The sequence below is a fragment of the Carassius gibelio genome, chromosome B15 (assembly GCF_023724105.1).
Source record: "Carassius gibelio isolate Cgi1373 ecotype wild population from Czech Republic chromosome B15, carGib1.2-hapl.c, whole genome shotgun sequence".
In the NCBI taxonomy this organism is placed as follows: domain Eukaryota; kingdom Metazoa; phylum Chordata; class Actinopteri; order Cypriniformes; family Cyprinidae; genus Carassius; species Carassius gibelio.
The window spans coordinates 2,726,629-2,753,664 of NC_068410.1; the positions used below are offsets into that span (position 1 = coordinate 2,726,629).

At 37.5% G+C, this 27,036-nt stretch overlaps 2 protein-coding genes and 2 non-coding genes across 12 annotated transcripts; all 4 read right to left on the minus strand.

Moving 5' to 3' along the window:
* Window positions 1-807: 807 nt before the first annotated feature.
* LOC127972616 (autophagy-related protein 16-1) lies at window positions 808-14,787 on the minus strand. 8 transcript variants are annotated; one of them, XM_052576253.1, is made up of 20 exons: window positions 14,602-14,787; window positions 13,298-13,409; window positions 12,970-13,063; window positions 12,638-12,743; window positions 11,701-11,774; window positions 11,369-11,620; window positions 11,018-11,083; window positions 10,412-10,507; window positions 10,268-10,330; window positions 10,005-10,049; window positions 8,447-8,546; window positions 8,094-8,199; window positions 7,537-7,607; window positions 6,175-6,246; window positions 5,485-5,605; window positions 4,191-4,296; window positions 3,963-4,112; window positions 3,818-3,865; window positions 3,364-3,465; window positions 808-2,633 (listed from the first exon to the last, which is right to left on the minus strand). In XM_052576253.1, the coding sequence occupies exons 2-20, from the start codon at window positions 13,401-13,403 to the stop codon at window positions 2,540-2,542; spliced, it is 1,872 nt and encodes a 623-aa protein (XP_052432213.1). In that variant the 5' UTR covers window positions 13,404-13,409; window positions 14,602-14,787; the 3' UTR covers window positions 808-2,539. The 8 variants fall into 8 exon arrangements, with proteins under 8 accessions (XP_052432213.1, XP_052432212.1, XP_052432211.1 ...); XM_052576252.1 differs by having other exon boundaries at window positions 8,447-8,549; XM_052576251.1 differs by having other exon boundaries at window positions 10,268-10,333.
* Window positions 5,704-5,973, minus strand: LOC127973196 (small Cajal body-specific RNA 6). The gene has a single exon (XR_008157256.1). It is a non-coding gene; the product is annotated as a small Cajal body-specific RNA 6 (non-coding RNA).
* LOC127973197 (small Cajal body-specific RNA 6) lies at window positions 7,769-8,050 on the minus strand. Its single transcript, XR_008157257.1, has one exon. It is a non-coding gene; the product is annotated as a small Cajal body-specific RNA 6 (non-coding RNA).
* Window positions 14,788-21,764: 6,977 nt separating the features above from the next.
* LOC127972676 (claudin-15-like) lies at window positions 21,765-27,036 on the minus strand. Of its 2 annotated transcripts, none has more exons than XM_052576362.1 (5): window positions 26,754-27,036; window positions 23,716-23,880; window positions 23,561-23,642; window positions 22,675-22,785; window positions 21,765-22,602 (listed from the first exon to the last, which is right to left on the minus strand). In XM_052576362.1, the coding sequence occupies exons 1-5, from the start codon at window positions 26,971-26,973 to the stop codon at window positions 22,509-22,511; spliced, it is 672 nt and encodes a 223-aa protein (XP_052432322.1). In that variant the 5' UTR covers window positions 26,974-27,036; the 3' UTR covers window positions 21,765-22,508. The 2 variants fall into 2 exon arrangements, with proteins under 2 accessions (XP_052432322.1, XP_052432321.1); XM_052576361.1 differs by lacking the exon at window positions 26,754-27,036 and adding an exon at window positions 25,227-25,520.

Genomic DNA, 27,036 nt, shown 5'->3' on the forward strand with positions numbered 1-27,036 from the left:
TAAGTATAATAACCTTACACAGATTATGTGGGCTCTGAGGACTGAAGGAGGTTTCTTTGAAGGTGAAGGGTCAGTTGATACAGAGACGATTCTCAATGTGGACCTTACCTTAGTTTACAAATCTAGTTCAAGTAGCATACAGTGGTGGCCGAGAAAATTTGGATAACTTTATTGAATTCCATGCATTTCTGTATCAGGAAATAACCAATTATCTGACCTTTGGAAAAATAATACCTCAGATGAACAACAACACATGACATATCACAAAATGCAAGCCAAAATGCAAAAGCCATGTTAAAGCAACATGTAATAAAAACTTCAAGTGTTTTAACTGATAATTTGTTCATTATTGTAATCTTGTAAGGTTTTACCCATATTTCATCTGAACACACTGATTTAAAATGTCCCTGAAAATGATAAAAAAAAAATCAACCCCTGAATAACACTGATGTGCCGCATCTTTTACTAGATCTAGTGGTGTCAACTAAGGTTATTAGCTGGTCTCTTACCAGTACACTGCACGGACCAATCAGAACACAGGATTGGAACGAACCATTACATAATGCATGTTTGCGGGTGATTAAAGAAAGATCATCAGCAGGTGTCTGTGGCCTGCGATTTAAGAGCGTGTTGTCAATCTCAGCAGTCTGAGAGCTGATGTCAGCTCCTGGGATTATACACCCAGAGAAAAGACCCTCTTATCGTTCTCATCTCATTTACACAGAGGTCTCTGAGGATGCTAAGAAAAGATACATGTGTCACTCATGCACAGCTTTCCAGTTTAAAAAAGACAAAGATGCATGAAAGTAACGTCCCATTCATTTTATGGTGTGCAAACTTTAAGCAGACATATACAGAAACCTCATATACATCAGCAACAATTATCTTCCACAGTCCGTTTAAGCCGGCTCCCATTCTTAACCCCACCCACAAACACATCAGAGAGGGTGGGGCTAATCAGCCACACCCACAAATGCTTCAAAGGGGTGGAGCTAAACAGCATCAAAGGGGTGGAGCTAAACAGCCACACCCATAAGTCATCTGTAAAGAGTGCAGTCCCCTCCACTCAAAATCTGAAACCAAGTGCACTTGTTAGGCACCTCGACAGACTGCAGCGTTGATTTCGAGGGGACACGAGGATCTTAAACACCAGTTCTAGTATTTGGATGAGTACGATGGTGCATTGCAGTCTTTTTGTTTAAGTGCGAGCATCACCGGATGTGCTGCTTGCATCAGGAGGAATCAAAAGTGCATTAGTTTTCCTGTGCAAAACAGCTCAAGAAGGGTGTCTGCGTAGAGTTTGATACAGTATTTGAAACCGACTTCATGCTCAGAGAAAACAGTGTTAGGATATGAGCTTGTGTGCAGCAGATTAAATAAAAATAAAGAACAGAGCATCGCTTTCTTCACTAAAACACACTTATCTTACTGCATTCATTCAGCATCACACATACATGCTCATCCTGGATCCAGGGGGAGGGGCTTAGGACAAAGAGTGCAGTGATTGGCCAAAATAATTGACAGTCTCATTTTCATTTGTGCAAAATTAAATATGGTGTCTAGCTGAACTATGGCTTTATAAATTATTTTCTCTACTGAACAGACACCTATTAATAAGCTGATTTCTCCTGACGGTCTACAGGTAAAGCTCTCAAAAAGTTTAAATTATATTTCACCCCAAAATTAAAAATAAATTACATTTTGCATAAAGAAACTAAAGGCTGTTTTTGGAAAACTTTCTATATAGCGAAATAACTTTTTACCTTTAGATTTTAACACGTGGGCATTTTTTTTTTTTTTTTATCACATTTGCCAGCAACATTTTTTATTATGGATGCCGTTCGAAATTACTTTATGGAAAGAAATATCAAATAAATTTAAATCAAAATAAAAGTTATAACTTAAATGGCAGTTGTACTGGCTTTAATATATGCAGATTTTAATAAAACACTTCATTTAAAAGGATTTTTAATCGCCAACTAATTTTTCCATTCACAACAAAGACATTGTTGCACTGCAATAAAAAAAGAGGGTTCAATTCGTGTTAATATCACAAAATGATTAATTATTAATAATGTGAGATTAATCCAAAATAAAATTGGGTTCCTGCTCAATACATACATGCATTTTATTCATGGGGAGATGTGGGATTTCCAGAACTCTAGGAAAAATATTAACCAGTGCCATCCATAGAGCAGCATTCAAAACACACACACACACACACACACACACACACTTTAATGGCCTGTTTATGTATAAAGGCAAAAGCATAAACTCTGACAGTAAACACTATTTAAAGCCATGTTAAAACAAACCGTACGAGTCACCGGTGTAATTTCCATCTCACATCGAGTGTGTGAGAGACGGACAGTACATGAAAGCTGATATAAATATGTACGTGTACGGTGCCGTGCGATCATACAGGCAGGCAGCACTCGTACACCCATAGCCAAACAGATGGCATTGTGGGAAAGGTAGTTCAAGAGGCCAGAGGGACTTTCCTTCCGTCTTCAGTCTATTTCATCCAGGCGCTGCGGAGTCACATGTCAGACCAAAGCACGGCCTTGCTGCCTTTCTCAACGCTGGCCACAAACGTCCCCGACGGAGACCAGGACACCGAATTTATGGCAGAACTATAAACAGGACAGAAAGACCGTTTATAGAATTGCACTGGCAAATGGTTCATAAACTGGTACATTTTGATTTATGCATATACACAAAAAAAACTGCACAAGGAGACTGAGAAATTGAGTGAATTAAGGATTAAAACTGAACAAAAGTTCTTCCAACAAGCTCGGAGATCAATTTAATTCAAAGTAAAACATGTTCTCAGTCCCCACCGACAGATATTGGTTTACGTTTTAAAAGCATTTTGCTTTTAAAACTTCAAACTTCATTTTGTTCAGTTTCTCAAAACAAAACTTCCTACCTTCAATTTCTAGCTCAAGCTAAATTAATTTTGATCAAAGACTTTAGATTTGTACCAAAAAAAAAAAATAAATCCTCAAGTGCATGCAACACTTAATACCATGATTTGATGACTTTAAAGAGACAAGTGACTGAATGCTCATTTTTGGGTGAAGGATCCCAGAAAACTAAGATCTTTTTGACTCACAGAGACACAGTATGTGAATTCGCTGTGTACATGTAGTAATACCCAGATCACCTGCTAAAATGTGCAGTATACAACCTGAAAAGTGATTGTATCCCACAATGCAATGCACTTATCATGGTTTCCCCATTTACACCGTAATAAACCCAAAAGCATGATCCTCTTCATCAATCGGACTCAGATTGATAAGCAGTATATAGAGGACATCATCTTTTACATCACAACCACAGGTCATTCTGCGTCCTGCTCACCTGTGACCCTTATCAAGGGTTTTGTCTAGTTTCCCCGTTAGAACGTTCCAGATGTACAGAACACCGTCTGCAGAACCGGCCGCTACATAACTCCCATCAGGACTGAAAACACAAACACGGATCAGAAAGGAGCGCAACCGATGCAGTCAGGTGATTAATGAGGCTTCAGCTGATGGAACTCATTTAAATGCAACTGTGACATCATCAAAAGTAAAAGCTTGTGGATTTGAATCTTTAAAAATAAAATAAAAGCAATGGATCCTTTTCATAAAACTGATGTTTAATCAAAATAAACATTAAGGCGAGGGTGTTTCAAAGGCAGAGTCTATGGGAGGGACGGTAAATTTGATCTAGTTCTCTTCCAACTGCAGTTATCAGCCGCTCTCAGTTTTTGTTCCTTTTTTGCAAACTTTATTTGCATGTCAAAAAAATAAAAATGCACTGTTGCTCTCACCTGAACGTGACCCTGGTGAAGTCTGAACCACACTTGAAACCTTGAGCACTGCAGAAGCACAGGAGTAATACACACAAGCATTTTTATTAGAAACCAGTGCATTTCAAGTTGAATGCATGATAAAGTGAAAGTGTGAGCCACGCACTTAAACGTCTGTCGCACTGCATTACAGCGCAGGTCGATGATCTTCACCAGATCGTCACGAGAGCAGCTCAGCAGCTCGGTCCGGTCGTGATTGAGGTCCAGAGACGTGACACGTCCCAGCAGCTCCAGCTCATGAACGATACTCTCAGACCTAAACACCACAAACATTAGTGATCGGAGACGGAAGTACTGGAGCAGTGCAACCCAACTCAGACAAATCCGGACTCACCTGATGTCCCAGAAACGAACTTTCTTATCGAAGTGCCCGCTCATCACACACTGCTCCGTGCAGACGATGTCATTACAGCTAGAGCCAGCAAACACCGTCTTCATGCCTGAGAAAGAGTTTGATTTCGCAAGCTTAGTAGGTTGAGATGCTTAAAAGCAACAAGCAACTTTTATTAAATTCTGAACAAAACAAGGATTTTTTTTTCTTCTAAAAGAATTCTTAAAAACATTACCGTTTATTTTAGGAGATATATTAAAACCTAATCTTGATGCAGTTAATAGGAACTTAAATATGACTTATTTGAATTAAAGTGAATGTGTCATTTAACATCTTATTAGAAAATGCATTGAAAGTTGAAACCAGTTGAAAAAAACTTAAACTAAACTCTTAAATTAAAATTCAATAAATTAACTAATAATTAAAATGTTATTAAAATACAGCTACAATAAACAAAAAAGGTAAATAATTCAGATTTTAATATTTAGTAATTTTTAAAATTTCATTTGAAATTCTGATGCATTAAGTTGAAAAAATGAACTAATATTTAATGTTAATTCAAATGAGGGGTGTCAGCCGTAGTCATATTTGGGTTCATTACACTCATTCCGATCTTGTGATGGGAACTGCTGAATGCAACTTTTTTAATGGTTTCATGGTGCTCACTGATGCATTTTAAAACAAATCAACAGGAGTATGACACAAAGCTTTGTTTTGTTTAGAAGAGAAATAATAGGTTAGCAGACATGTGTTACACCATGACGATGCTTTTGGAGTCATGCTGAAACATTTAAAACCATAAGCAGATTTTTTTATATTTCCATATTTCCCTAAGACTTCACTGTCTCACCTTCAAAATTTCAGTTTTATTTTGTCGCGCACTTTTAAAAATCACCGTTTTTGTATCTCTTACCGGGGTAAAACATTATTTTCTGGCCATTAATTAAGAATTTGTTCCCTCACTTTCAATAAATCATGGGTTTTCCAGAGAACAAATGAAACATGGACAGTGGCCACAAATTGATAATTCGTTGGAATTAACTAACAAGTTGTAAGAATAAATTATACTTGTATCCGTCCTGCTCGACCACCAATTAATCATTGACATTCCTAATTCTATGTAATATTAAATTAACTAGAATTTCTCAAATTAGATTTTTTTTTTTTAAATCATGTTGCACTTAAAGTTAACACCTGTTGGAAAGTTGAAAAGCTATTTAAAAAAAGAAAAAAAAAAATTCTGAACATCTTTTACAAGTCCCATTGAGCATCTCATTCATGCACTGGAGTCTCTTACAGACTTTGCTGCGTAAATCCCAGAGCTTGAGCGTTCGATCGTAGCTGCCAGAGACAATCCGAGTGTTATCGAGCAGAAACCGAGCGGATAAAACCTTCCCGCTGTGTCCTGTGAGGGTGTGCTTGACAAATAAAGAAGACAATTCATTTAATGCACATGCAACTAAACTGAGGCCAGTCATTTCTAGCAGTAAATGAGATGGAGTTGAACACAGATTCAGGTCTCAGTATGATTTTTGAGATCAGCTGACCAGGCTCCTTCAGTCTGGCCCTCCTCTAGGTTTGTGTTTCTGTGGGACGTTTCTGTCAGAGTCTCACTGGATTCTCTAAAGAGACTCTTATTCAGCAGAAACATCCATTATATCAGCCGCCACATCAGACCAGGGCTGCACAACTAGAGCATGCTGGGAGCATTAGAAGAGCTGGCTGGGAGGACGAGGAGACGTGAAGGAGACCTGGACATCAGCCCTTTTACATCACATCACTGACCTCTGAGCCAACATAGAAACCTTGTATGCATGCAATTAGTAAAATGTGATAACTTATGCATTTAAAGACTAAAACCATCAATAATTAAATCTATGAATAAGAGATGGTCAATGACTTTAAACCGTCATAACATTTCCAGAAAAGTGTGCATTAGACTAAACTACTCGTGCATGCACGGCTGTGTCTTCAGTGAAATCCTCACCCTCAGTCTGAAGTCATCAACCGTCCAGATTCTGCTGGCAAAATCATTCGACGCAGCCAACAGAGACGAGCCCTGCGGAGCACAAACACACTGCAGTCAGTCACCACAGGAACACACACACACACACACACTTCACTGGTGGAGATTTGGGAAGATGTGAATTACATGTAGTTCATCATGATATAGCCAGACTTTCTACCTCAAATAATTTAAGGATTTGTGACTTTTAGTTCATATCCATCAAATCTTTGAGGTCATCCATATATGAACTATGACAAAATAAATGCATAAATAAAAGATATATAAAATTGTCAATCAATTACTGAGGTTACTAGGGCCCCATGAAATACTTTTTATTATTTCCAAAATTCAGTTTTACATTTGTTTTCTGGGCTCTGTTTTAGATATACATAAATTCATGTCTAGTCAACTGAATAAAAAAAAAAAAAAAAAAAAAAAAAAACTAAAATGTAAAATCAGGGGAAAACTTAAAAAGCCCTCATCCATTAAGAGAATATTGGGTAACACTTGATTTTAAGGTGTCCTCGTTACCATTATAATAAATTACGCCACAGCTATTTACTATTATAATAAATTATGCATAGTGCAAGCAACACTAAGCCAAATAATACAGTAAACACATGCAGTTAATTAATACTACTCAGTTCTTCAATGCATAATTACTCTGCAACAAGGACGCCTTAAAAAAGGTAACCGAATAATGTTTAATTAAAAATAAATTAACTTTAGTGAACTTTCTGGCATAATTAAGCTGAAACCAAACTTGGTTCGCTGGTTTTTAGTAAAGAACATAAGAGTTTGTGTGTGTATTTAACATTTTAATCAAATTAAATGCTTGAACACTCATTCATAAAAAAAATAAATAAAAACTGGACAAATCCTTCTGGTTTCTGCATCCCGAAAATCATAGGACTCTAGGTTAAGACTACCGTATTTTCCAGACTATAAGTAACACTTTTTTTTCATAGTTTGGCTGGTCCTACGACTTATACTCAGGTGCGACTTATCAATATTAGTCATGAACCAAGAGAAAACATTACCGTCTCCAGCCGCCAGAGGGCGCTCTATGCTGCTCAGTGCTCCTGTAGTCTACACTGAAGACAGAGCGCCCTCTGGCGGCTGGAGACGGTAATGTTTTCTCTTGGTGCTTGGTTATAAATAAATGGCCATAAACTTATGGTCCAGTGCGACATGTTTTTTTTCCCTCATCATGACGTATTTTTGGACTGATGCGACTTATACTGAGGTGCGACTTCTAGTCCGAAAAATACGGCTATCTGACTTATTCTTTTAACTGCATCCTTAAAGTTTACGTATTGTAATGTAGACAGAATAACTCACCGTACTGTCAAACTCTATACTGGTGATTCCAGCATTACTGCCCGTCAGCGCACCTTTAGGTTCACATCGCCCTGGAGAAACAAATAAAGTCTTCCTCAAACCACACACACATAAGACACACCTGAACATCTACTGCGTCTTTGTTTCAGGAGGACACAGAAATTGTGGTTTCTTGTGAAACGGAGCTGGCATAAAGCACAACTTGGTCAATTTCCTCTTTGAAACGACTGAAGGTCTCAGCTTGAAAACTTGAGATCATGAGCCTGTCAGACGTTCTCCTTCAGTCCGGCCCTCCTGTGTGTGATGTTACTGTTTGTTACGGCTGTTTTCAAGTCGTCTTACTCTCTAGAAGACTTTAAATATACAGCAGAGGCATCCATAATATCAGCGGCCACACCGAACCAGCGATGCACGACTAGAGCAAGCCGGAGAAAGATGAAGCGAGGCTGCTGGGAGGAACAGAAGGACTGGACGGAGACGAAGGCTTCGGACCTTTTACATCTCATCACTGACCTTTGAACCCTGCTGAAACGGTGCATGATATAGATATACCGTACCAGAAACGACCTCCCAGAGCTTCACCCTGCGGTCCATTCCTCCCGTGGCAAGCAGACGGGAACCGGGACTGAACCTCACGGCGTTCACTTCTCCATCGTGAGCATCCTACACACAAATACATTATGGGTTCTGCTTTTAGAGACTTCAATTAAACTTTGTTTCAGGCTCGTTTACAATCTGGGTTTTGTGTTGTGGGTCAAATTGACTCCCACTGACTCCCATGCAATTCATCAAATCCTAACTTGCTGGAGACTAAAAACTAAATATGAGAAATTAAAACCGCTACATCCTTTGTGTTGAAGTAATGATAACTAGTAAAAAAATAAAGGAAAATGTTATCTATAACACTCACGAAGACGTGCAGCGCAGTGGAGGGAACTCTGACATCAGCGCAGGCCGACGGCACCTCTGCACTTTCTGTAGACGAGCCGAACGAGTTCACAGAGCGACGTCTTCTGAGGGAGAGAAAGTGCATGGGTCACCGGACTGAGCTGAACTCGTTATGGAGGAGCTAATGGTTTCTTGCAAAACAGGCCATCTTCATAAACAGGGTCATTCATGGACTGAAGCATTCAGAAGTGCATGACTGAAACTGTGCCAATGGTTTTAACATGGCAACATTTGAGAAATGAAAAACTCATCGTCGACACAAAAATGTGGTTGGATGAAGGTTTTAAGAGACTTTATATTAATAATGTGCAAAATACAAACCAAAAAATAAAGCCAATTTAAAAAAAAAAGTCAATTATTTTATTTTTTATAAATTATGCATGTAAAATTTTAATGATAAAAAGCAGAAATGTCCATATTTTGATAGTGCTTTTAAAAAAAAAAACTACTAAGTAAATTGCAATTGAGTCATTAAAAATAAAGCATAGCTACATAGTTTAAGCGACTTTTAAAATGTTATTGTGATTTAATAAGTGAAAGAAAAATGACAACTCTTGTAAAATGCAATAAAACTTTCTATATCCATCCAACTTTCTATAAATAAAAACACATCAAAATTTGAGGTGGAGCAACATTTCAAATTTGTCCTAAAACCAAAATGCGCTTTTTTTTTTTTTATCAACTTCAAATATTGATAACTGTGCATTATAATTGCAATTTTTAAATGCAAATACATGCATGTTTTATTTTACAAAAAGGGTTTGTCTCCATCAGGTTTGCTTTGATTGCAAAGCAAATCTTTTAGCTAAAGACCACATCCAGTGTCACACTGAAAGCATTATATATGGTTACTGAAGTGTGCTAATAATTTGCTCAATTATTGAATGCAAAACAAAATACATAGCAATGCATTCCAGATGACCATTTCAGCGGGCAAACCACCCACCCAGACAAAACTAACACAACTACACACAGAGCAACAGGCAGTCTGCAATGATCACACAACTATCCAAAAAGAGAGTAGCATCCTGCAGGCCATCACACACACGAGGAACAGGAAGTGTTCAGAGCAGTTACCCACAATCAGGGGCGTAGCTACGTGGTGCTCATGGGTGACCAGAGCCACCCGAATTAAAGCTTGGCCACCTCTGATGCACAACAGATGATGTTTCTCCGCTCAAATATACAACACATGCAGCCTCTAACTGAACCAAGAGATAACGTCACCTCTTCACTTGAAGCAAAGAAGCTCAAAGATGCTTGGTGTGTCAACTTACCTGCAAGACGCCAACTCAAAGATCAAACATTTACATTGAAACAAGGTTTAGCGTGACAATTCAATATTTCCTGGTTCTACAGGCTCTCACACAGGTGTGCTGAGAGGGCAAAAAACTCCGAGTTCACTTCCAATCCAGGATTTCTAGACCGATTTACTGACATAATTCTGTTAGCATGCTTCTGGGTTCATATCAGCACAGATTCACTTCATATACACACACACACACCACAGTGTGCATCACCTGGAGTCAGATGGGACGAAACCAGGTTGGACAGAATCAGACAAGCTGCAGACACAGAGAGAGTGTAGAATGAGACACACACACACACACACACACACACACACACACACGAGATGCACATCTTAGGATAATAGTGTTCTGCAACAGTGAGGAGTTTTCTTAAGATTCTGAGCTTAAATATGACCTGGAGACGTTCTAGACAAGTAGTGCACAAAACGAAGATAAAAGGAACCTTGTGTCCACACACACAGACTGAGACGTACATGAAGATATTAGAGATGGAGTCCAGGAGTCCGGCAGCAGGAGGAAGAGGCTGAGACACTCGTCTGCTGAGAAACACACAACGTTAGCTACTGCATTTAGAAAAGAGCACGTGTGGTGACGTCTGTAACGGAGTGTGTGTTTACCTGGGTGTTCGACTCCTCGGTCTGCTCGGTGACGTTTCACCTGCTCCACCCGCTCCCTTCCCAGCATCCTCTGGGAGAACCTCAATGTCATCATCTCTAGACCAGCCAGAAAACAGCACCCAGTGAGATTTCACAATAATTGAACATGACTCCAAACAGCTATAAAAACTACCCCCCACCAAAAAAAAAAAAAAAAAAAAAAAAAAAAAAAGATAGAAGAGAAAATTATGCCAGGTTTTTAGAAATTTTTATAATTGAAAAGGCTCAAATAAAATCTAATGTTACTCTAAAAACAAAAAGTTAAATTGTAAAATTAAAATGCACTAAAAAAAATAAATAAAAATAAATAAATAAAAAACTGGAAAAACACCCAATTTAAAATAAGAAAATGTGGCTTTGTAAACTAACTTAAAGTACTACAAAACGTTACATTTAAAACTGAAAGAACTAAAACTGAATAACATATAAAACGACACTAAAATAACACTATACTTTTATGACAGAAATTTCCATCATTGTAAATCAAAAGGTTAAAATTGCCAGGTTTTCCACCAACAGACCCTGAATTAAAAAGCCTTGTTCATCTCAAACCTCAAGCAAACTCACGGCTCTATGGGAAGAGGTTCCTTCGCTGCGTCCGCCAGCTCCTTCTGAAGCTTCGCCTGTCTGCGCCTGCAACCACATTAACCAATTAAACAGTTTACACACAATTAAACTCTAATCAACCTCTCAGACCGTTTCAAACAACCAATCAGGAGAAGGATTATAATGAGCTCATTTCTGCATGGAGACTCAATCAGCAAGATGGGGAGTGTTAGGCTCACACACAAATGAGCCGTTAACGACGCCCATATATGGGCCGTTTACAGACACGATGAGCTTCTGTTGTTCATAAGTTAATGCTGATGCAAGAGAAAGAGTGTTGTATTGACACAAACAGAGCAATATCAAGCTGACCTGGAGTCCTTCTCGTTCTCAGCGTTCAGTTTGTTGGCTTCCTGCGCTTTCTCGGCCATCCAGCGTGTCACCAGCTCCTGATTGTCCTCTGTGGTTTTCCGTAGTTTCTCCTCCAGGGCGCTGAACGTGATCTGCAGGGCATCGTACTCGTCTCGAAGCGTCTGATTGGCTCGTTCCAGATCGGCCAGAGAGTTGCGCAGATCGCGACATTCTCCTTCTAGATGAGAGATCTGCTGCTGATAGTCCTGCATCCTGACAACACACACACGAGAAACATGAAACATTCACACACTGGAGACACACACGCACACACACACACACACTGAACTCACTTGGCTTCATTACTCTGGATCTCTTTGTCTTTCTGCTGAATCTGGTTGTTTAGTTCAATCACGCTCTGGGCCAACTGCACAAACACAAAGACAGGAGATTTTCATTGGCAACATTATTCAGATACTTCTATAGTTGCTTCTATATTTTGAATTCACTTTTTGATTTTTAGATCTTATGTTTTAAATTTAATTAATCAAGTTAATAGTCTTGTTTTTGTCATTTTTATGACTTTTTGTTTTAAATAAATACGTATAAAGCTAAATATAAAAAAAACTGTAATTATGACAAAAGCACATAACAGAATTCTTAAAAAAAATAAATAAACTGAAAATATATAATTAAAACCTAATTCAAAACATTAGAGTATATTATAATAGCACATGAATAATACTTAACAGTTGTCAATATTTTTAAATATTAAAATAATTATTTCTGGTTAAAGTTTTAGCAGTTCTGTCATTCTACTAGCGTTTAAAAAAAATCTTATTTTTTTATTAGTACTTCAAGGTAAACTATACAAAAATCTTTTTTTTTATTTTTTTTTATTAAAGTTTATTTTATTTCAAGCATTTTATTAATGCTTCTGGTTTCAGTATATCCTAACAGATTTGTCTTTAAAATAAAGACATTTTCATTTTATTATATATATATATATATATATATATATATATATATATATATATATATATATATATAAAATACTTGCCTAAATCTGCTTTTACAAAAACGATTAAATTACAAAAAAAATGCCAGACAGAGGAAATTTCTAATTGTGACGAAAGATTATGACTGATTGCAATGCTATTATTGTTTTTGGAAGTTGATCTAAACACTCTGATGAATGTAAATCTTGGAAGGGTCATGCTTCTGAATGCTGAAGAGGCTGATGTGTGAGTAAATGTGTGAGTGCTGTGGCTTAGCAGAGCTGGTGTTCACCTCTCCTCGTTTCTTGTGCAGCTCCGTCAGCTCCTCTTGATGTTTAATTCTCATCTGAGCCATTTCCTGCTGCAGGGAATCACTGCGACCGCCCTCGAGGACCGGACTACACACACACACCAAACACACATCATGTTATGTTTTGTATTCACTATGCCATAATTCATCATTGGTTCCCTCTTCACACAATGCTCTTCCTCTTAACATGTTTTCTCTTTTTTTTACGTTAACACGGATTAGAAAAGATGTCACTAAACTCAATATTTCAGGCACAGAGCTCTATATTCCGTGGTTTGAGTCAGAAGTGATGGAGAAAGTTTTCCCATGAGCACCTGAGGTCGTGTCGGTTCTGCTGCTCATATTTCTCAGTATGGAGATGTTCAGAAAAAACAACCTGAAGATCAGACTTCTCCAACAACCGGTTATCTGGAGACAACGAGAAATAGAGGAATTGTGTATTAACAGGAAAATAATGTCAAAGAATGTGTTATTATTATATTATATTTGGTATTTTGCATTTAGGTCATCAGAGAAAACATATCGGAGGAAGACTTTAAAACAAATTTACTAATATTACTACTACTAATACATAATCTTATCTCACACAACAATAACAAACTAAAAACATAAAATAACTAAATAAAGATGCATGTATCTTACACTGGTGTATGATCTCCTCGAAGGCCTGACGCTGAACTCTGTCTCTCTGTTTCAGCTGCTCCATAACGTGACGCTTCCACAAACACTCGACTCTACGGCCCGCCATCTCCTCCTGCACACGCACACACACACACACACACACACACACAGAGAGAGAGAGAGAGACACAGACGCAGACAAACAGACAGAGACAGACACACACACACACACAGAGAGAGAGAGACACAGACGCAGACAAACAGACAGAGACAGAGACAGACACACACACACGCACACACACACACACACACACACACACAGAGAGAGAGAGAGAGAGACACACAGACGCAGACAAACAGACAGAGACAGACACACACACACACACACACACACACACAGAGAAACACACAGAGAGAGACGCAGGAACAGACAAACAGACAGAGAGAGAGACACACACACACACACACACACACAGAGAGAGATACACACACAAAGACACACACACACACACACACACACACACACACACACACAGAGAAACACACAGAGAGAGACGCAGGAACAGACAAACAGACAGAGAGAGACACACACACACACACACACACACAGAGAAACACACAGAGAGAGACGCAGGAACAGACAAACAGACAGAGAGAGACACACACACACACACACACACACACAGAGAGAGATACACACACAAAGACACACACACACACACACACACAGTGAGAGAGAACCTGTCTTTCAAAGCAAACACAATTAACCCAGAGTAGAGTGTTTCTTAATTCAGTGCTGGTTCAGTCCAGGAGGAAAAGAGGAACATCTCTCCTCTACTCAGGAGGAAGTGATGCAAGACCAAACACAACAGAATTACATGTTTAAAACGAAATTAATGAAACACACTGATCCTAGATAATTAACTGTATTTGGGGGAAAAAACTAGGCTGCTTTTATTAATACCTAACACCCATTCAAATGACATACTTGTATATTTTAGTGCACATTTGTAATATTGATCTTCTTTCATAGCAGAATTAATCGTATTACACGTGACTGATCAGATATTAGTATCGATCAATAATAATCAATAACACAGGGTTCATATCAGTCAGATTATGAGATCTGCCTTGTCACTTCAGCTGCAGGATGGAAATAAACCTCAATCAGAGACATTTAAGACTGATGACACATACATCAAGATTCCAACAAATTAAAGGGAAAATATAAACAATAATGACTTATTTTAATGCGATTTATCTGATCTGCAGCGGCTAATCGCTGCACTTGACTTTCACTTTAGATAAATAGCAGGTTTACTTTACCTCACAGCATCTGAACGCGTCTCCGCTTGTTTAGACGGACTCTTTTTAATGATAAAAAGGATTAATCTGACTAATAAAAGCCGAACAGTGTCATAATACGTTTAATCGGATAGGTTTCATGCTAACCCACTCCAGACAGTAGGACCACGGTCGCCATTTTGGCTCAACAGACGTCTGTTTCCTGCTGCGCCGTCGCTGGAGATCTACGTCATGGCCGCGGGCTTCCCACGTTTTGCCTTGATATTTTTTTTGTCTAAAAAAAATAAAATTAAAAAAACTAAAAAAAAAAAAATATATAAATATATATATATATATATATATATATATATATATATATATATATATATATATATATATATATATTCAAAACAAATATAATTAGTATTTTCAGGATAATATGGTGAGTAATTTATAATTAGGTTATTCTTTTGTGCAGTTTGGAAGCATTTATATACATTTATGTAGATAAGACAATAGGTTAATTTTTCAAACGATCGCAAATGCTGTTCCCATTTAGCATTTTGGTTAAAAAAAAAAATAGATACATCATCTGTTTTTTATTGTCTGATGTGTTTGCATTTTCGAGAAATATCAAGATAAGGTTTATAAATGTATTGATGAATCTTTATTGTAATTTCCAATCCAAGGTGTTTAGCTAAAGGGACCAAGTTAATTATTATAAGATCGCGACTTCAAAGCGGGTCCGAGAATCATTTAGATCGCGACTTCAGAGCGGGCCCGCGAATCATTTGAGTCAGATCGGGACTTCAGATCGGGTTCGCGAATCATTTGAGTCATTTGAGTCAGATCGGGACTTCAGAGCGGGTTTGCGAATCATTTGAGTCGAGTCAGATTGGGACTTCAGAGCGGGTTCGCGAATCATTTGAGTCATTTGAGTCAGATCGGGACTTCAGAGCGGGTTCGCGAATCATTTGAGTAATTTGAGTCAGATCGGGACTTCAGATCGGGTTCGCGAATCATTTGAGTCAGATCGGGACTTCAGAGCGGGCCCGCGAATCATTTGAGTCGAGTCAGATCGGGACTTCAGAGCGGGTTCGCGAATCATTTGAGTAATTTGAGTCAGATCGGGACTTCAGATCGGGTTCGCGAATCATTTGAGTCAGATCGCGACTTCAGAGCGGGCCCGCGAATCATTTGAGTCGAGTCAGATCGGGACTTCAGAGCGGGTTCGCGAATCATTTGAGTCATGTGAGTCAGATCGCGACTTCAGAGCGTGTCCGCGAATCATTTGAGTCGAGTCAGATCGGGACTTCAGAGCGGGCCCGCGAATCATTTGAGTCAGATCGCGACTTCAGAGCGGATCCGCGAATCATTTGAGTCGAGTCAGATAGCGGGTTCGCGAATCATTTGAGTCAGATCGCGACTTCAGAGCGGGTTCGCGAATCATTTCATCGTTTTATTATTTGCATCCTTTTTATTTTATTTTATTTCATATAAATTTAATTCACCTTCATTTATTTATTTATTTTTACTTGTATTTTGCCAGGACCATTTCAGGCTTTAATTTTATATTAGGAGCTACAAATAAATCAAATGAAAAAAAAAAAGTCTTCTAGCAAGCAATTGCTTTAGAAATGATAGTATGTTGTATTTAAGTTTTGGATTATTTTGGCATAGTCTATCATTCCAGTATGCTTTTCTCAAACAAACAAAAAATATATAATTTTTTTTGTTTTATGTGAATAATTGTAAGTATTGGAAACAATATAAAATGTTTGTTCATCTCAGATTCGTCACTCTTGGTGTAAACTGCAATTCAATGTAAAGAGTTTAAAGTGCATATGATGGGATCTATATAATGTGATGTTTTAGTAAGTGATGCTCTGAATGTGTCTCTCAGGAATCAGAGGGACGTATCAAGGCCTCACAGCGACCGTCCTCAAACAGGGATCCAATCAGGCGATCCGGTTCTTCGTCATGACCTCTCTGAGGAACTGGTACAAGGGTGAGAGTCTGCAGCATCTGAATATAAATATAAAACACTCAGAAAGAGTCTGAATATAAAACAGTCACTGAATATAAAACACTCAGAAAGAGTCTCATCTGATCACTTTGGGTGTTTTCTGGATGTGTTTTAGGTGACAATCCCAACAAATCCATCAACCCCGTCATCACCGGAGCGTTCGGTGCGATCGCAGGAGCAGCGAGTGTGTTTGGAAACACGCCGCTGGACGTCATCAAGACCAGAATGCAGGTGCACAGATCAGTTATCAAGATTATTATTCACATTTATTTAAAATGTATTCAGAATTTTGATTTATAAAGCACTTTAAAAAATAAGAACGTGCTGTATAAAATAAATAAAAAAAAATACAGGAAAACTAAATATTAGAAGAAACAAGAAAACAAATCAATATCATATTAAAATCTAAATAAAATAATCAGCTCTTGATATTTATGGTTTCTTGCCCCAAATTTCAGTTCTTTTTTTTCAATCAGCTGAGATTGTAGCACTATGTTGGTAATTACTGTAACTTGCTATTATAAAATAACAATGTTTTTAAGGTGAAGTGTGTACTAGAGAACTTCTGTTGGAAATTAAGTTTTAATGAAAGTGTGTTTTTTTAGGGTTTGGAAGCTCATAAATATAAAAACACAATGGATTGTGCCCTGAAGATCATGCAGCATGAAGGACCAGCGGCGTAAGTGTGTGTGTGTGTGTATGTCTCTGAGTGTGTGTGTGTGAGAGAGAGAGTGTGTGTGTGGGGGTGTGGGGGTGTGTGAGCTTGTTTATGTGGTTAATGAGGACACAAATTTGTATAATGACATGGGTATGACACAGGTATTACAATGAGGAGGTGGTTTATGAGGATTTTTAGTGTCCCCGTAATTCAAAACGCTTATAAATCATACAGAATTAGTTATTTTGAAAATCCAAAAATGCACAAAGTTTCCTGTGGGGGTTAGGTTTAGGTGTAGGGTTGGGGTAGGGCAATAGAAAATAGAAAATACAGTTTGTACAGATTAAAACCAATTACGCCTATGGAAAGTCCCCATAAACCACATATACCAACTTCATTTCATTTTCATTTTGGCATCACTTTGATAGCGAATAACTTTACATCTGAGGCATTTAAAGACTCTGTTTGTCCATTATTTATTTCTAAAGATACATGACAATGTATAAAGGGCTCCATTACCTTCTATGTTACATTATGGCCCCGTATAAACAGTTTTTGTAAAAATAGGCTAACGATTGCGTCATAACCACTCGACTCTCTGTCATATTACGGTACAGACAGGAGGAGAGGCTTGCAGGCAATTAACTTAATGTGCGTACTGGCGTTACATTTTAAAATATTATACAAAATAATTAATCAGAATACTTACTCCTGCTCACTCACGACAAAGAACTCCGCGCTCAAGCTCGCCGTCCCTGCAAGATTAACGATGGCAGTTTGCACGCACAGCTACTACAAGATTTACATCGGTCAGACAGGTTGCTGACGTCATCAAGCTTAGTTTGAGTCTGCGCGTCAGAAACGGAAGTGCTAAAAAACGCTAAAAATGGGCTTCACTTGTCTCAATTGAGTTCCAATGGGGTCGCTGTGTCCATTTCTTTTACTTTCTATGTTTGTGCCATATCCTGTGATGTGTATTGTTCTTGGCCTTTTCTTTGTAGATCTAGACTGAAGGCTTCTTAGACTAAATGCTAATGTGCTAATAAAATTATTTTATATTAACAGTAAAATTTGTGATATTGTGTTAAAAAGTTCCCAAAATGTATTTTATTTTAAAGTTTGTGTAAACAAGGTCTGATTTTGTACAAGATAAACCAAATCTCACAAATTACTTCATATATCTACACTTCAAATTTGTTTAAAGAAATTAATACTTTTATTAAGCAAGGATGCATTAAATTGATCAAAACTGACAAAAAAATAGTTTTACAAAATAATTATATTTCGAATAAAAGCTGTTGTTCTGAACTATTCATCAGTGAATCCTGAAAAATTTAATGTATCACAGTTTCCACAAAAATATGAATGGTTTTCTACATTGGTAATAATCAGAAATGTTTCTCATGTAGCAAATCAGCATCAAGGTTATTAAATAAATAACTAATAATTAATAAGTAAGCATCACGAGCGGCCTCGGGAGTCAGATTGGGACTTCAGAGCGGGTCCGCGAATCATTTGAGCCGAGTCAGATCGGGACTTCAGAGCGGCCCGCGAATCATTTGAGTCATTTGAGTCATATCGCGACCTTAGAGCGGGTTCGCGAATCATTTGAGTAGAGTCAGATCGGGACTTCAGAGCGGGTCCGCGAATCATTTGAGTCGAGTCAGATCGGCACTTCAGAGCGGGTCCGCGAATCATTTGAGTAGAGTCAGATCGGGACTTCAGAGCGGGTCCGCGAATCATTTTAGCCGAGTCAGATCGGCACTTCAGAGCGGGTCCGCGAATCATTTGAGTAGAGTCAGATCGGGACTTCAGAGCGGGTCCGCGAATCATAGCCGAGTCAGATCGGGACTTCAGAGCGGGTCCGCGAATCATTTGAGTCGAGTCAGATCGGGACTTCAGAGCGGGTCCGCGAATCATTTGAGTCGAGTCAGATCGGGACTTCAGAGCGGGTCCGCGAATCATTTTAGCCGAGTCAGATCGCGACTTCAGAGCGGGTCCGCGAATCATTTGACTCAGATCGGGACTTCAGAGCGGGTCCGCGAATCATTTGAGTCATTTGAGTCAGATAGCGACTTCAGAGCGGGTCCGCAAATCATTTGAGTCGAGTCAGATCGGTTTTCAGATTTATTTTTAATGTTTATCCAAATTTAGCCCCAAAATAAATGAATAAATAAATGTCAATTTAGCAGAAAAAAACTTTTATTTCGCACCACAAAGCCATTAACATAAACTAGTGAAGAAATATATTAGACATCATGTCTGAAGCACTGTTAAATATATTGAAATATATTTTGAAAACACTTGATGGTCACGCGCTGAACTGGAGCGGAGGACGTCACCATGGAAACGGGGCTCAGCCCAACTCTCAAGCAGCTGAACGGACGGTTTTTCATGGTTGTTTTCACTAATTTCAGGTAAGTTTGATCCCTAAATTACACAAATGTTACATAAAAGGGTCCCTGAAACTTTCTTTCATGTAAATGACACGCTTTCGTTGAAAATGTACTTTATAGAAATGGTCAGTGTCTTCAGAAATAGTCCGTTAGCACCTTAATGCTAACTACAAGAGGTAACTTTATATGCATCTTTCACAATATATTTTGCCTACATCAGCATGAATCTGTAATTTTCTTATATATGTGTGTGTGTTTACATAATATTTTCATAATATATGTGTGTGAATTAAATCTTGCACATACATGTAATAAAGTATTTATCATAATGTGCTGTAAATAGCATTAAAAGAAAGATATCAGTTTTACTGTTGTGCATTAATGTCAGTAGTGATGTTGTACAATGAGGACAGAAAAAGCCACCAGTGTACAGTGAGCCACAGTGCTTACCAGTACTTACCAGTGCTGAGACGTACACTCTGCATGACAGTGGACCTAAGCAAAGGTCTCTGCAGGAAAGTCATGGGAGTTACCACATCAAGGTGTTTTTAGACCATGATACCTGATTGGCTGACGTAGTGATGGTAGGTTTAGGGGTAGGGTTAGGTAAGGGGGATCATTTTGATTGCATGATTTAGAAACACCCAGCAGTTTGAAAACACACACTAAATCATAAATGCCCACTTTTACTCTGCAGAGACCTAGGTCTCACCTTAAGTGCCAGAGTTGACAACCCCTGATATACTAATTAGTTAATAATCCCTCATGAAGAATGAGCACACTTTAATTTGTACATTTTGCACAAGGACAACCATTGTTTTTGTATTATTAATTTACATTTTAGTTACTGTTTTCTTTCTCACTTTAGATGCTGGAGAAAAAACAGTGAGGCTAAAGCATTCAAAGTGGAAACATCTGCCCTGGCTCATTAATCCAGAATTGGGAAGAAGCAGAAGATCAGAGATCAGGCAGAGATCATAGTTTATTGTCTTGAAAAATTATATTCATACAGAAAGAAGGATTAATTTGATAAGTTTATAGTAAAGACTTTTAAATTGATAAAAACAAATCAAAATAAATACTACTCGTTTGCAAGGTCTATTAAAATAATAAATGTAATGGTTTCCACAAATTATTGGGCATCACAACTGTTTTAAACATTGATAATAATCAGAAATGTTTCTTGAGCAGCAAATCATATATTATAATGGTTTCATGTAACACTGAAGACTGGAGTAATTGTGTTAAAAATTCAGTTTGCAGGCATAAATTACATTCTACAATGCATCCACATAGAAAACAATTATTTCTGTAGTTATATTTCACAATATTACTGTTTTTACGGTCTGTTTAATCAAAGGAGGCTTAAAGATGTGATCAAGAATTTACATGAAAGATGTAATGTGTCAATAAATGTGTCAATATACTGTGAATTGTCTCATTTTCACTAATTAGGAATACGAAAAATAATTCACGGTTGTAATTAGGTTTTAATCTTTTCAACTTTAACTTTTCACCTAAATTTTAACTTTGTTTAGACGTCAGCCAATGACGTCTTTTTCGACGTCTTTTCAATGAGTATTTGCTGGGTCAGATCGGGACTTCAGAGCAGGTTAGCGAATCATTTGAGTCATATCACAATTTCAGAGCGGGTTGGCGAATCATTTGAGTCGAGTCAGATCGGGACTTCATAGCAGATTCGCGAATCATTTGAGTCGAGTCAGATCGGAACTTCAGAGCGGCCCGCGAATCGTTTGAGTCAGATCGCGACTTCAGAGCGGGTCCGCGAATCATTTGAGTCATTTGAGTCAGTTCCGGCATTCAGAACGGGTTCGCGAATCATTTGAGTCGAGTCAGATCGCGACTTCAGAGCGGGTCCGCGAATCATTTGAGTCATTTGAGTCAGATCGGGACTTCAGAGCGGGTCCGCGAATCATTTGAGCCGAGTCAGATCCGGACTTCAGAGCGGGTCCGCGAATCATTTGAGCCGAGTCAGATCCGGACTTCAGAGCGGGCCCGCGATAACAGGTTGTCTTCAAAGGAAACGAGCGCATGCTAGACGCTATTTCCAATAAACTGAAAATAAAATAAATCTCTGGGATTTAACTGAAAACTGCAGTAAAACTTCTAAAATTTCACAGAATTGGTTTACTCACAGAAACAATGACAAAACACACAAACTAGCAATTTCAGAAAATAATGAGCTTCTCAAAACACCAGAACAGACCATGTAACATTTATATAACATACTAAAATCGATCCATAGCATGACAATTTACATGATATATAAAGTTAATGGGAGATTTAATGAGAAACAAATGTACAGGGAAGTGATGTGATGCTGAAAAGAAAGTTTTGATTAATATTTTGATTTCTTTTTTTCTTTTCTTTTTTTAGTAATTTTTGTTGTAATTTGTGTTAGTTTCAATAGTTTTTCTACATTTTTATTTCAGTTTTAGTTATTTAAGTACTTCAAGTTAAACTAAATGAAAGTTTTAAAAAGTAAAAAAAAAAAACATTCAAGTAACAAAAGATTTTGAAAAAAATAACTCTACTGTAAAGTACGTTTTTTGTATCAGAATTGAGTCAAAGCTGATATTTTACATGCATGCAGAGAATTATAAAAAAAATGATCTAACAGGATCTTATCTGAAACACTGCCAACATTTGCTGATTGAAACTTGAAAACTGAAGTCTTTTCATATAAGCGGAGAAAGTTATATACATTCTGAGGCAAGATTATGAAATAATGAACCATGTACATACATTCATTTCATTAAATAAGCTCAGTTTGTTGACTTCTGAAATGCATGTATAAAAAAAAAATACACATTTCCATGTACAAAAAAATGAAGGTAAAACGAGAGGCTCAGACGTAAGCTTTAGAGGCGCTGTTTTCTGACGCTGGCGCTGGCATGTAGATCTTCTGCGGCTGTGTGGAGCTGTATTTATAGTCATGACCCCTGAGAAAGAGAGAGAGGAATTCATCACAGATGAGTTTTCGAGCTGTGATCTGTCTCTGGTAAGAGACTCACCGTGTTTGTGCAGGTCTTGAGCTCTTGAAGGAAGAACAGAGGATTCCTCCGCCCAATATAGCCATAGTTGCAGCCGCCCATCCCAGATACAGACCGGCTCCCAGCTCATACCTGAAACATACGCATGCAAGCGTGTTTATTCATCTCAAACAGCATTTACAAGATAATCCAAGGTGCCTAATGTCCAAAAGTGTGCTTTTTCTCATGTAAAAGCTCACTTCACAAGTCTTTCTGCTGTCAGATCTTGACTGATTGTGATCAAGTAAAGGTCAGAATAACTCCAGTGGGATTTCCAGATGAACTCTTCCTGGACTGAAGCAGTTCAGCTTTACTTGATTCTCCATCAATCATGTTTAAGAGTCTCAAATCTGATCCTCAGGATCTTTTGAGGAGCGTTTGTTTCCAGAAGCTTTACTTTCACTGTTCCTCAGCGGAGGAATGATCTTCACAAGCCTCCAGAACATCTCACATCTTCTGATCTTCTCTCAGTCAGCACTGGATTGCATTGCATTATATGTTTTGATAATGTTTTATAATCTTATAAAACATATTATTGGAGATATAGAGTGACGACTGATATTTATAAGGACATGCATCCCTAACAATATCCAGCGACTACTATATTGTCCCCAGCAATAAACTTGGATATTTAGATCTTTTCATAAGTATCTGCTCACTGTTATAAAGCTCTCAGGATTTCTTGATGTAAATCAGAATCTGCAGCAAATTGCATATTCTGTTGATAAAACTGAACAGTTTTTTCCCCCTCTATAATCTCACTGTATCAGACTATATGTGGACGAAATATGAGATTCAACAGAAACACATATGCACACTCTTTTTTAATATTTAGCATGGAGGTTAAATAACCTCATATTTTACTCACTTTGTTCCTCCGTAAAAAGGATTAGTGAACTCCTGAACGACTCGAGCGGCGTACCACGACACAGCTACCATTACACACACACCTGACAGAGAGAACAGACAGAACATGTGAAACTGCTCAGATCATTCAGTCCGAGTGTGTGTTATTACACTGACCTGACAGGATGAACATGATCCCGGCGGTGAGGCTGATCTTGCCCTTCGTCTCCTCAGATGTGCTGCCCAGTTTAGTGCACTTGAGTCCCATCGCGGCCAGAATAACACCCAGCAAACCCAGAATGAGAGCGATTATCATCAGAGCCCGACAGGCCTGGATGTATCCTACAAAACACACACACAATAATTGACATGCAAACACATAAATGACTAAGAGCGCATGTACCATGGGAGTAATAAAGATTGTAGTACATGCATATGATCTTTGAACATTACCACGAGGCAACGCCATGGTTTTCTCTCATAAAAAAGATAAAAGCTGCTTTTAAAGTGTACTAATAAGTACACTTGAGCTACTAATGTGTGCTTTTAAAACACTAATGTACCCATTAAGGGGCAAATATATAACATTTACAAGGAAATAAGGTACAAAAACATATCTTTTAGCTTTTTGTACCTTTTTTCTGAGAGTGTAAAATTAATATCAAAGTCCAGATCATATTTCACCCCAAAAGGGAAAGAAAAATATATTATTCATAATGAATTAATTAAATTTTGCATGAAAGTAAAGCCTGTTCTTGAGACAATGTTCTTTTAATTCTGACTTTGCTTTTTATTTTAATTTAAATTTATTTTTTAAATTATCATAATAGACTTTAATTAATTTTCATTTATTCTGATTAAAAAAACACATTTTGTTTTGAAAATACTGTCAAAAATGCAAAATATAATTGCTTACACTTTTCTACAATTTTGAAGCACACTTTCATTCAAGAAATTAATACTTTTATTCATTAAGGACAAATTCAATTGATGAAAAGTGACAGTAAAGACATTTATAATGTGAAAAATCATTTCTATTTAAAATAAACATTGTTCTTTTGAACTTTCTGTTCATCTGTGTATCCCGCAAAATAAAATATATCACAGTTTCTACAAAAATATGAAGCACACAACCGTACTCAACATTGATAATAATCAGAAATATTTCTTAAGCCCCAAAGCAGCGTATTAAAATGATTTCTGAAGACCATGTGACACTGAAGACTGGAGAAATGAGGCTGAAAATTAATCTGTGCGTCACAGAAATAAATTACACTTTAACACATATTCACATAAATAACAGCTATTTTAAATTCTAATAATATTTCACTATTTTTAAACTATTTGTTGACTTTTTTTTTTAAATCTGACCCAAAATTAATGAAATACCAATTCTAGTGTGCTATATAAATACGGTAATGATATATAAAACAAAAGAAATACAACATTTTATAGTATATGAAATGAAGCCTATTCTTTTATTTTTATTTAAAGTAAATTGTACTAAATTAAATAGTTATACCATGACGATATTTGTAAATAATAATTCTAAATATGTTTTTTTTTCCATTGTAAATTTGTTACAAAATACCAACAATGTTGAAAATGACAAATCACATGACCCCTTATCCCCTCAGTCCATTTTTCCTAGTTAGTGTGTGTGTGAGGTGTGTGTGTGTGTGTGTTACCGGACAGAGACAGCATGGACTCAAACTGCTTGCAGCTGGTGATGCCGGTGCTTGCCTCAGTACACGACTGCCACAGGTTCTGATAGTACCACACCGACGTGATCAACTGATCCGCAAACGTCGACGTGCGCCACGAATCATTCACCAACGATACGAAGGAGAGCAGCCAGCCTCCCAAACACATCAGAAACCCCAACAGCTCAACCCCGGTCGACATGATCAAATCCACACAGTATCCAGTAAACTCTAGAATCAATCCCCAAAAGAGCGCCGGACCAGGATGAGATGCGTTTGACTGTGTCAGTGTGTTATAAGAGTCATAAAACCATAAACCATCGTCCCTCCTGTGTGGCCTGCACTAGATAACACCATGGCAGTCAATACAGGAAGAGTCATGTGACTCCGCTCGATAGAGAAAAGTTTGAATTTGACCTCCATAATAGCCTCTAAAATCCTTCACCTGTAATGAGCTTAAACTGGGGGCGAGGTGTGTGTAGCTTAAAGAATGAGAAAGTCAAACCATAGATTTTGTGTGTGCCTGAACACACTTTATACAAATCATAGCCGAAGCAAGGGGTCGTTTGTATCTGAGGAAGGGTTATCAAGATGAACTTTGAATGAAGGCTTAAAGTCTTGCATGAATGTTTAGGAAGTCTTCAAGCCAGATCAGTGTTTGATATTTTTGTGTATACTTTTATTTTAGTATCATTGATATAGCATAATGGGTTTTTGTTAACATTATGAGTTTGCCTTTATTGTTCTGTTTTCACTTCTCTTACTCTTTAGTTTTTTTTTGTCATGTTTTTTATTTTTATAAAATATGTGTAAAAAAAAGATAAACATTGCATTGGCAACTAGCTCAAAGAAAGTATTTATTTTTATTTTATTATAATAACCCTAATTATAGTATTAATTAATATTTAAAATGATTTTTTTTTAATATTTTTAGTTTTCATTAAATTTTTAGTTAAGGTTTTAGTAATTTTGTTAATTATATTTATTTATCTTAATTTTAGTACTTGAACTTATGTATTTTATTTAATATTTACGACAGTATTACCAATTTTCATGTTATTTTAATTTTTATTTATTATTATTATTTTATTTTTTATTCAATTATCTTTCTGAAAATGATTTTAGTTTTAGTTAAAAAAAGTATTTTTACTTTTATTATAAGTATTTTTTTTTAAGTAAATCCACTTCCTGTAAATCAAATTTCAGTTAATCTTGCTGTAGATTGTTGCCAATTTAAATCTAAAACCCATAAATTAAAAGAAACCAATTCTAAAATCCTAAATTGAGTTAAACTGCAAGCATGGTTCATTTGAGACACTTCTGCAGAAAACTGTGCTGTATTCTAGAGTAAAGGTGTGGGTGTTTTATGAGTTTTTATGACTAGTATAACCTCGTTTTGTCACAGGATTGAGCCAGAGCGTCCAGTAAAACACTCATGATACTGTATCACTGAAACCAAGCAGCAGTGTGACGTAATGTGAGCGAAGTCCACGTGGAGTGTGTGTGTCTCACCTGAAAGGCCCAGAACGGTCTTGAATCTCTGGCAGTGAATGGCTCCGAGTGAGTTAGATGCACACGACATCCACAGGCCTTCAAACTGAGAGCTGGCCGTCACCACAGCCTCCCCGTGACTGGATTTCCTCCACACGGCTGAGTTGATAGAACTGGACTCCAAACACCAGCCCACGATTCCCAGAAACATTCCCATCAGCTGAAACACCGTCGATGCCATCCTGAGCCAGGGATTCTGAGACTATTCACTCTGTGCTCAAATGTTTACATGCACCTTGCAGAT

Excerpts from the sequence above, each read along its gene's own strand:
- LOC127972616 (XM_052576250.1), bottom strand. The coding sequence starts at position 13,403 with ATGGCGGGCCGTAGAGTCGAGTGTTTGTGGAAGCGTCACGTTATGGAG. Across the intron at positions 11,775-12,637 it reads TGCACAAGAAACGAGGAGAG|TTGGCCCAGAGCGTGATTGA; the intron begins GTGAACACCAGC and ends GTGTTTGTGCAG. Across the intron at positions 2,634-3,363 it reads ACCCTTGATAAGGGTCACAG|TTCTGCCATAAATTCGGTGT; the intron begins GTGAGCAGGACG and ends TCCTGTTTATAG.
- LOC127972676 (XM_052576362.1), bottom strand. The coding sequence starts at position 26,973 with ATGGCATCGACGGTGTTTCAGCTGATGGGAATGTTTCTGGGAATCGTG. Across the intron at positions 23,881-26,753 it reads GACCGTTCTGGGCCTTTCAG|GATACATCCAGGCCTGTCGG; the intron begins GTGAGACACACA and ends TGTGTTTTGTAG. Across the intron at positions 22,603-22,674 it reads TCAAGACCTGCACAAACACG|GGGTCATGACTATAAATACA; the intron begins GTGAGTCTCTTA and ends TCTCTTTCTCAG.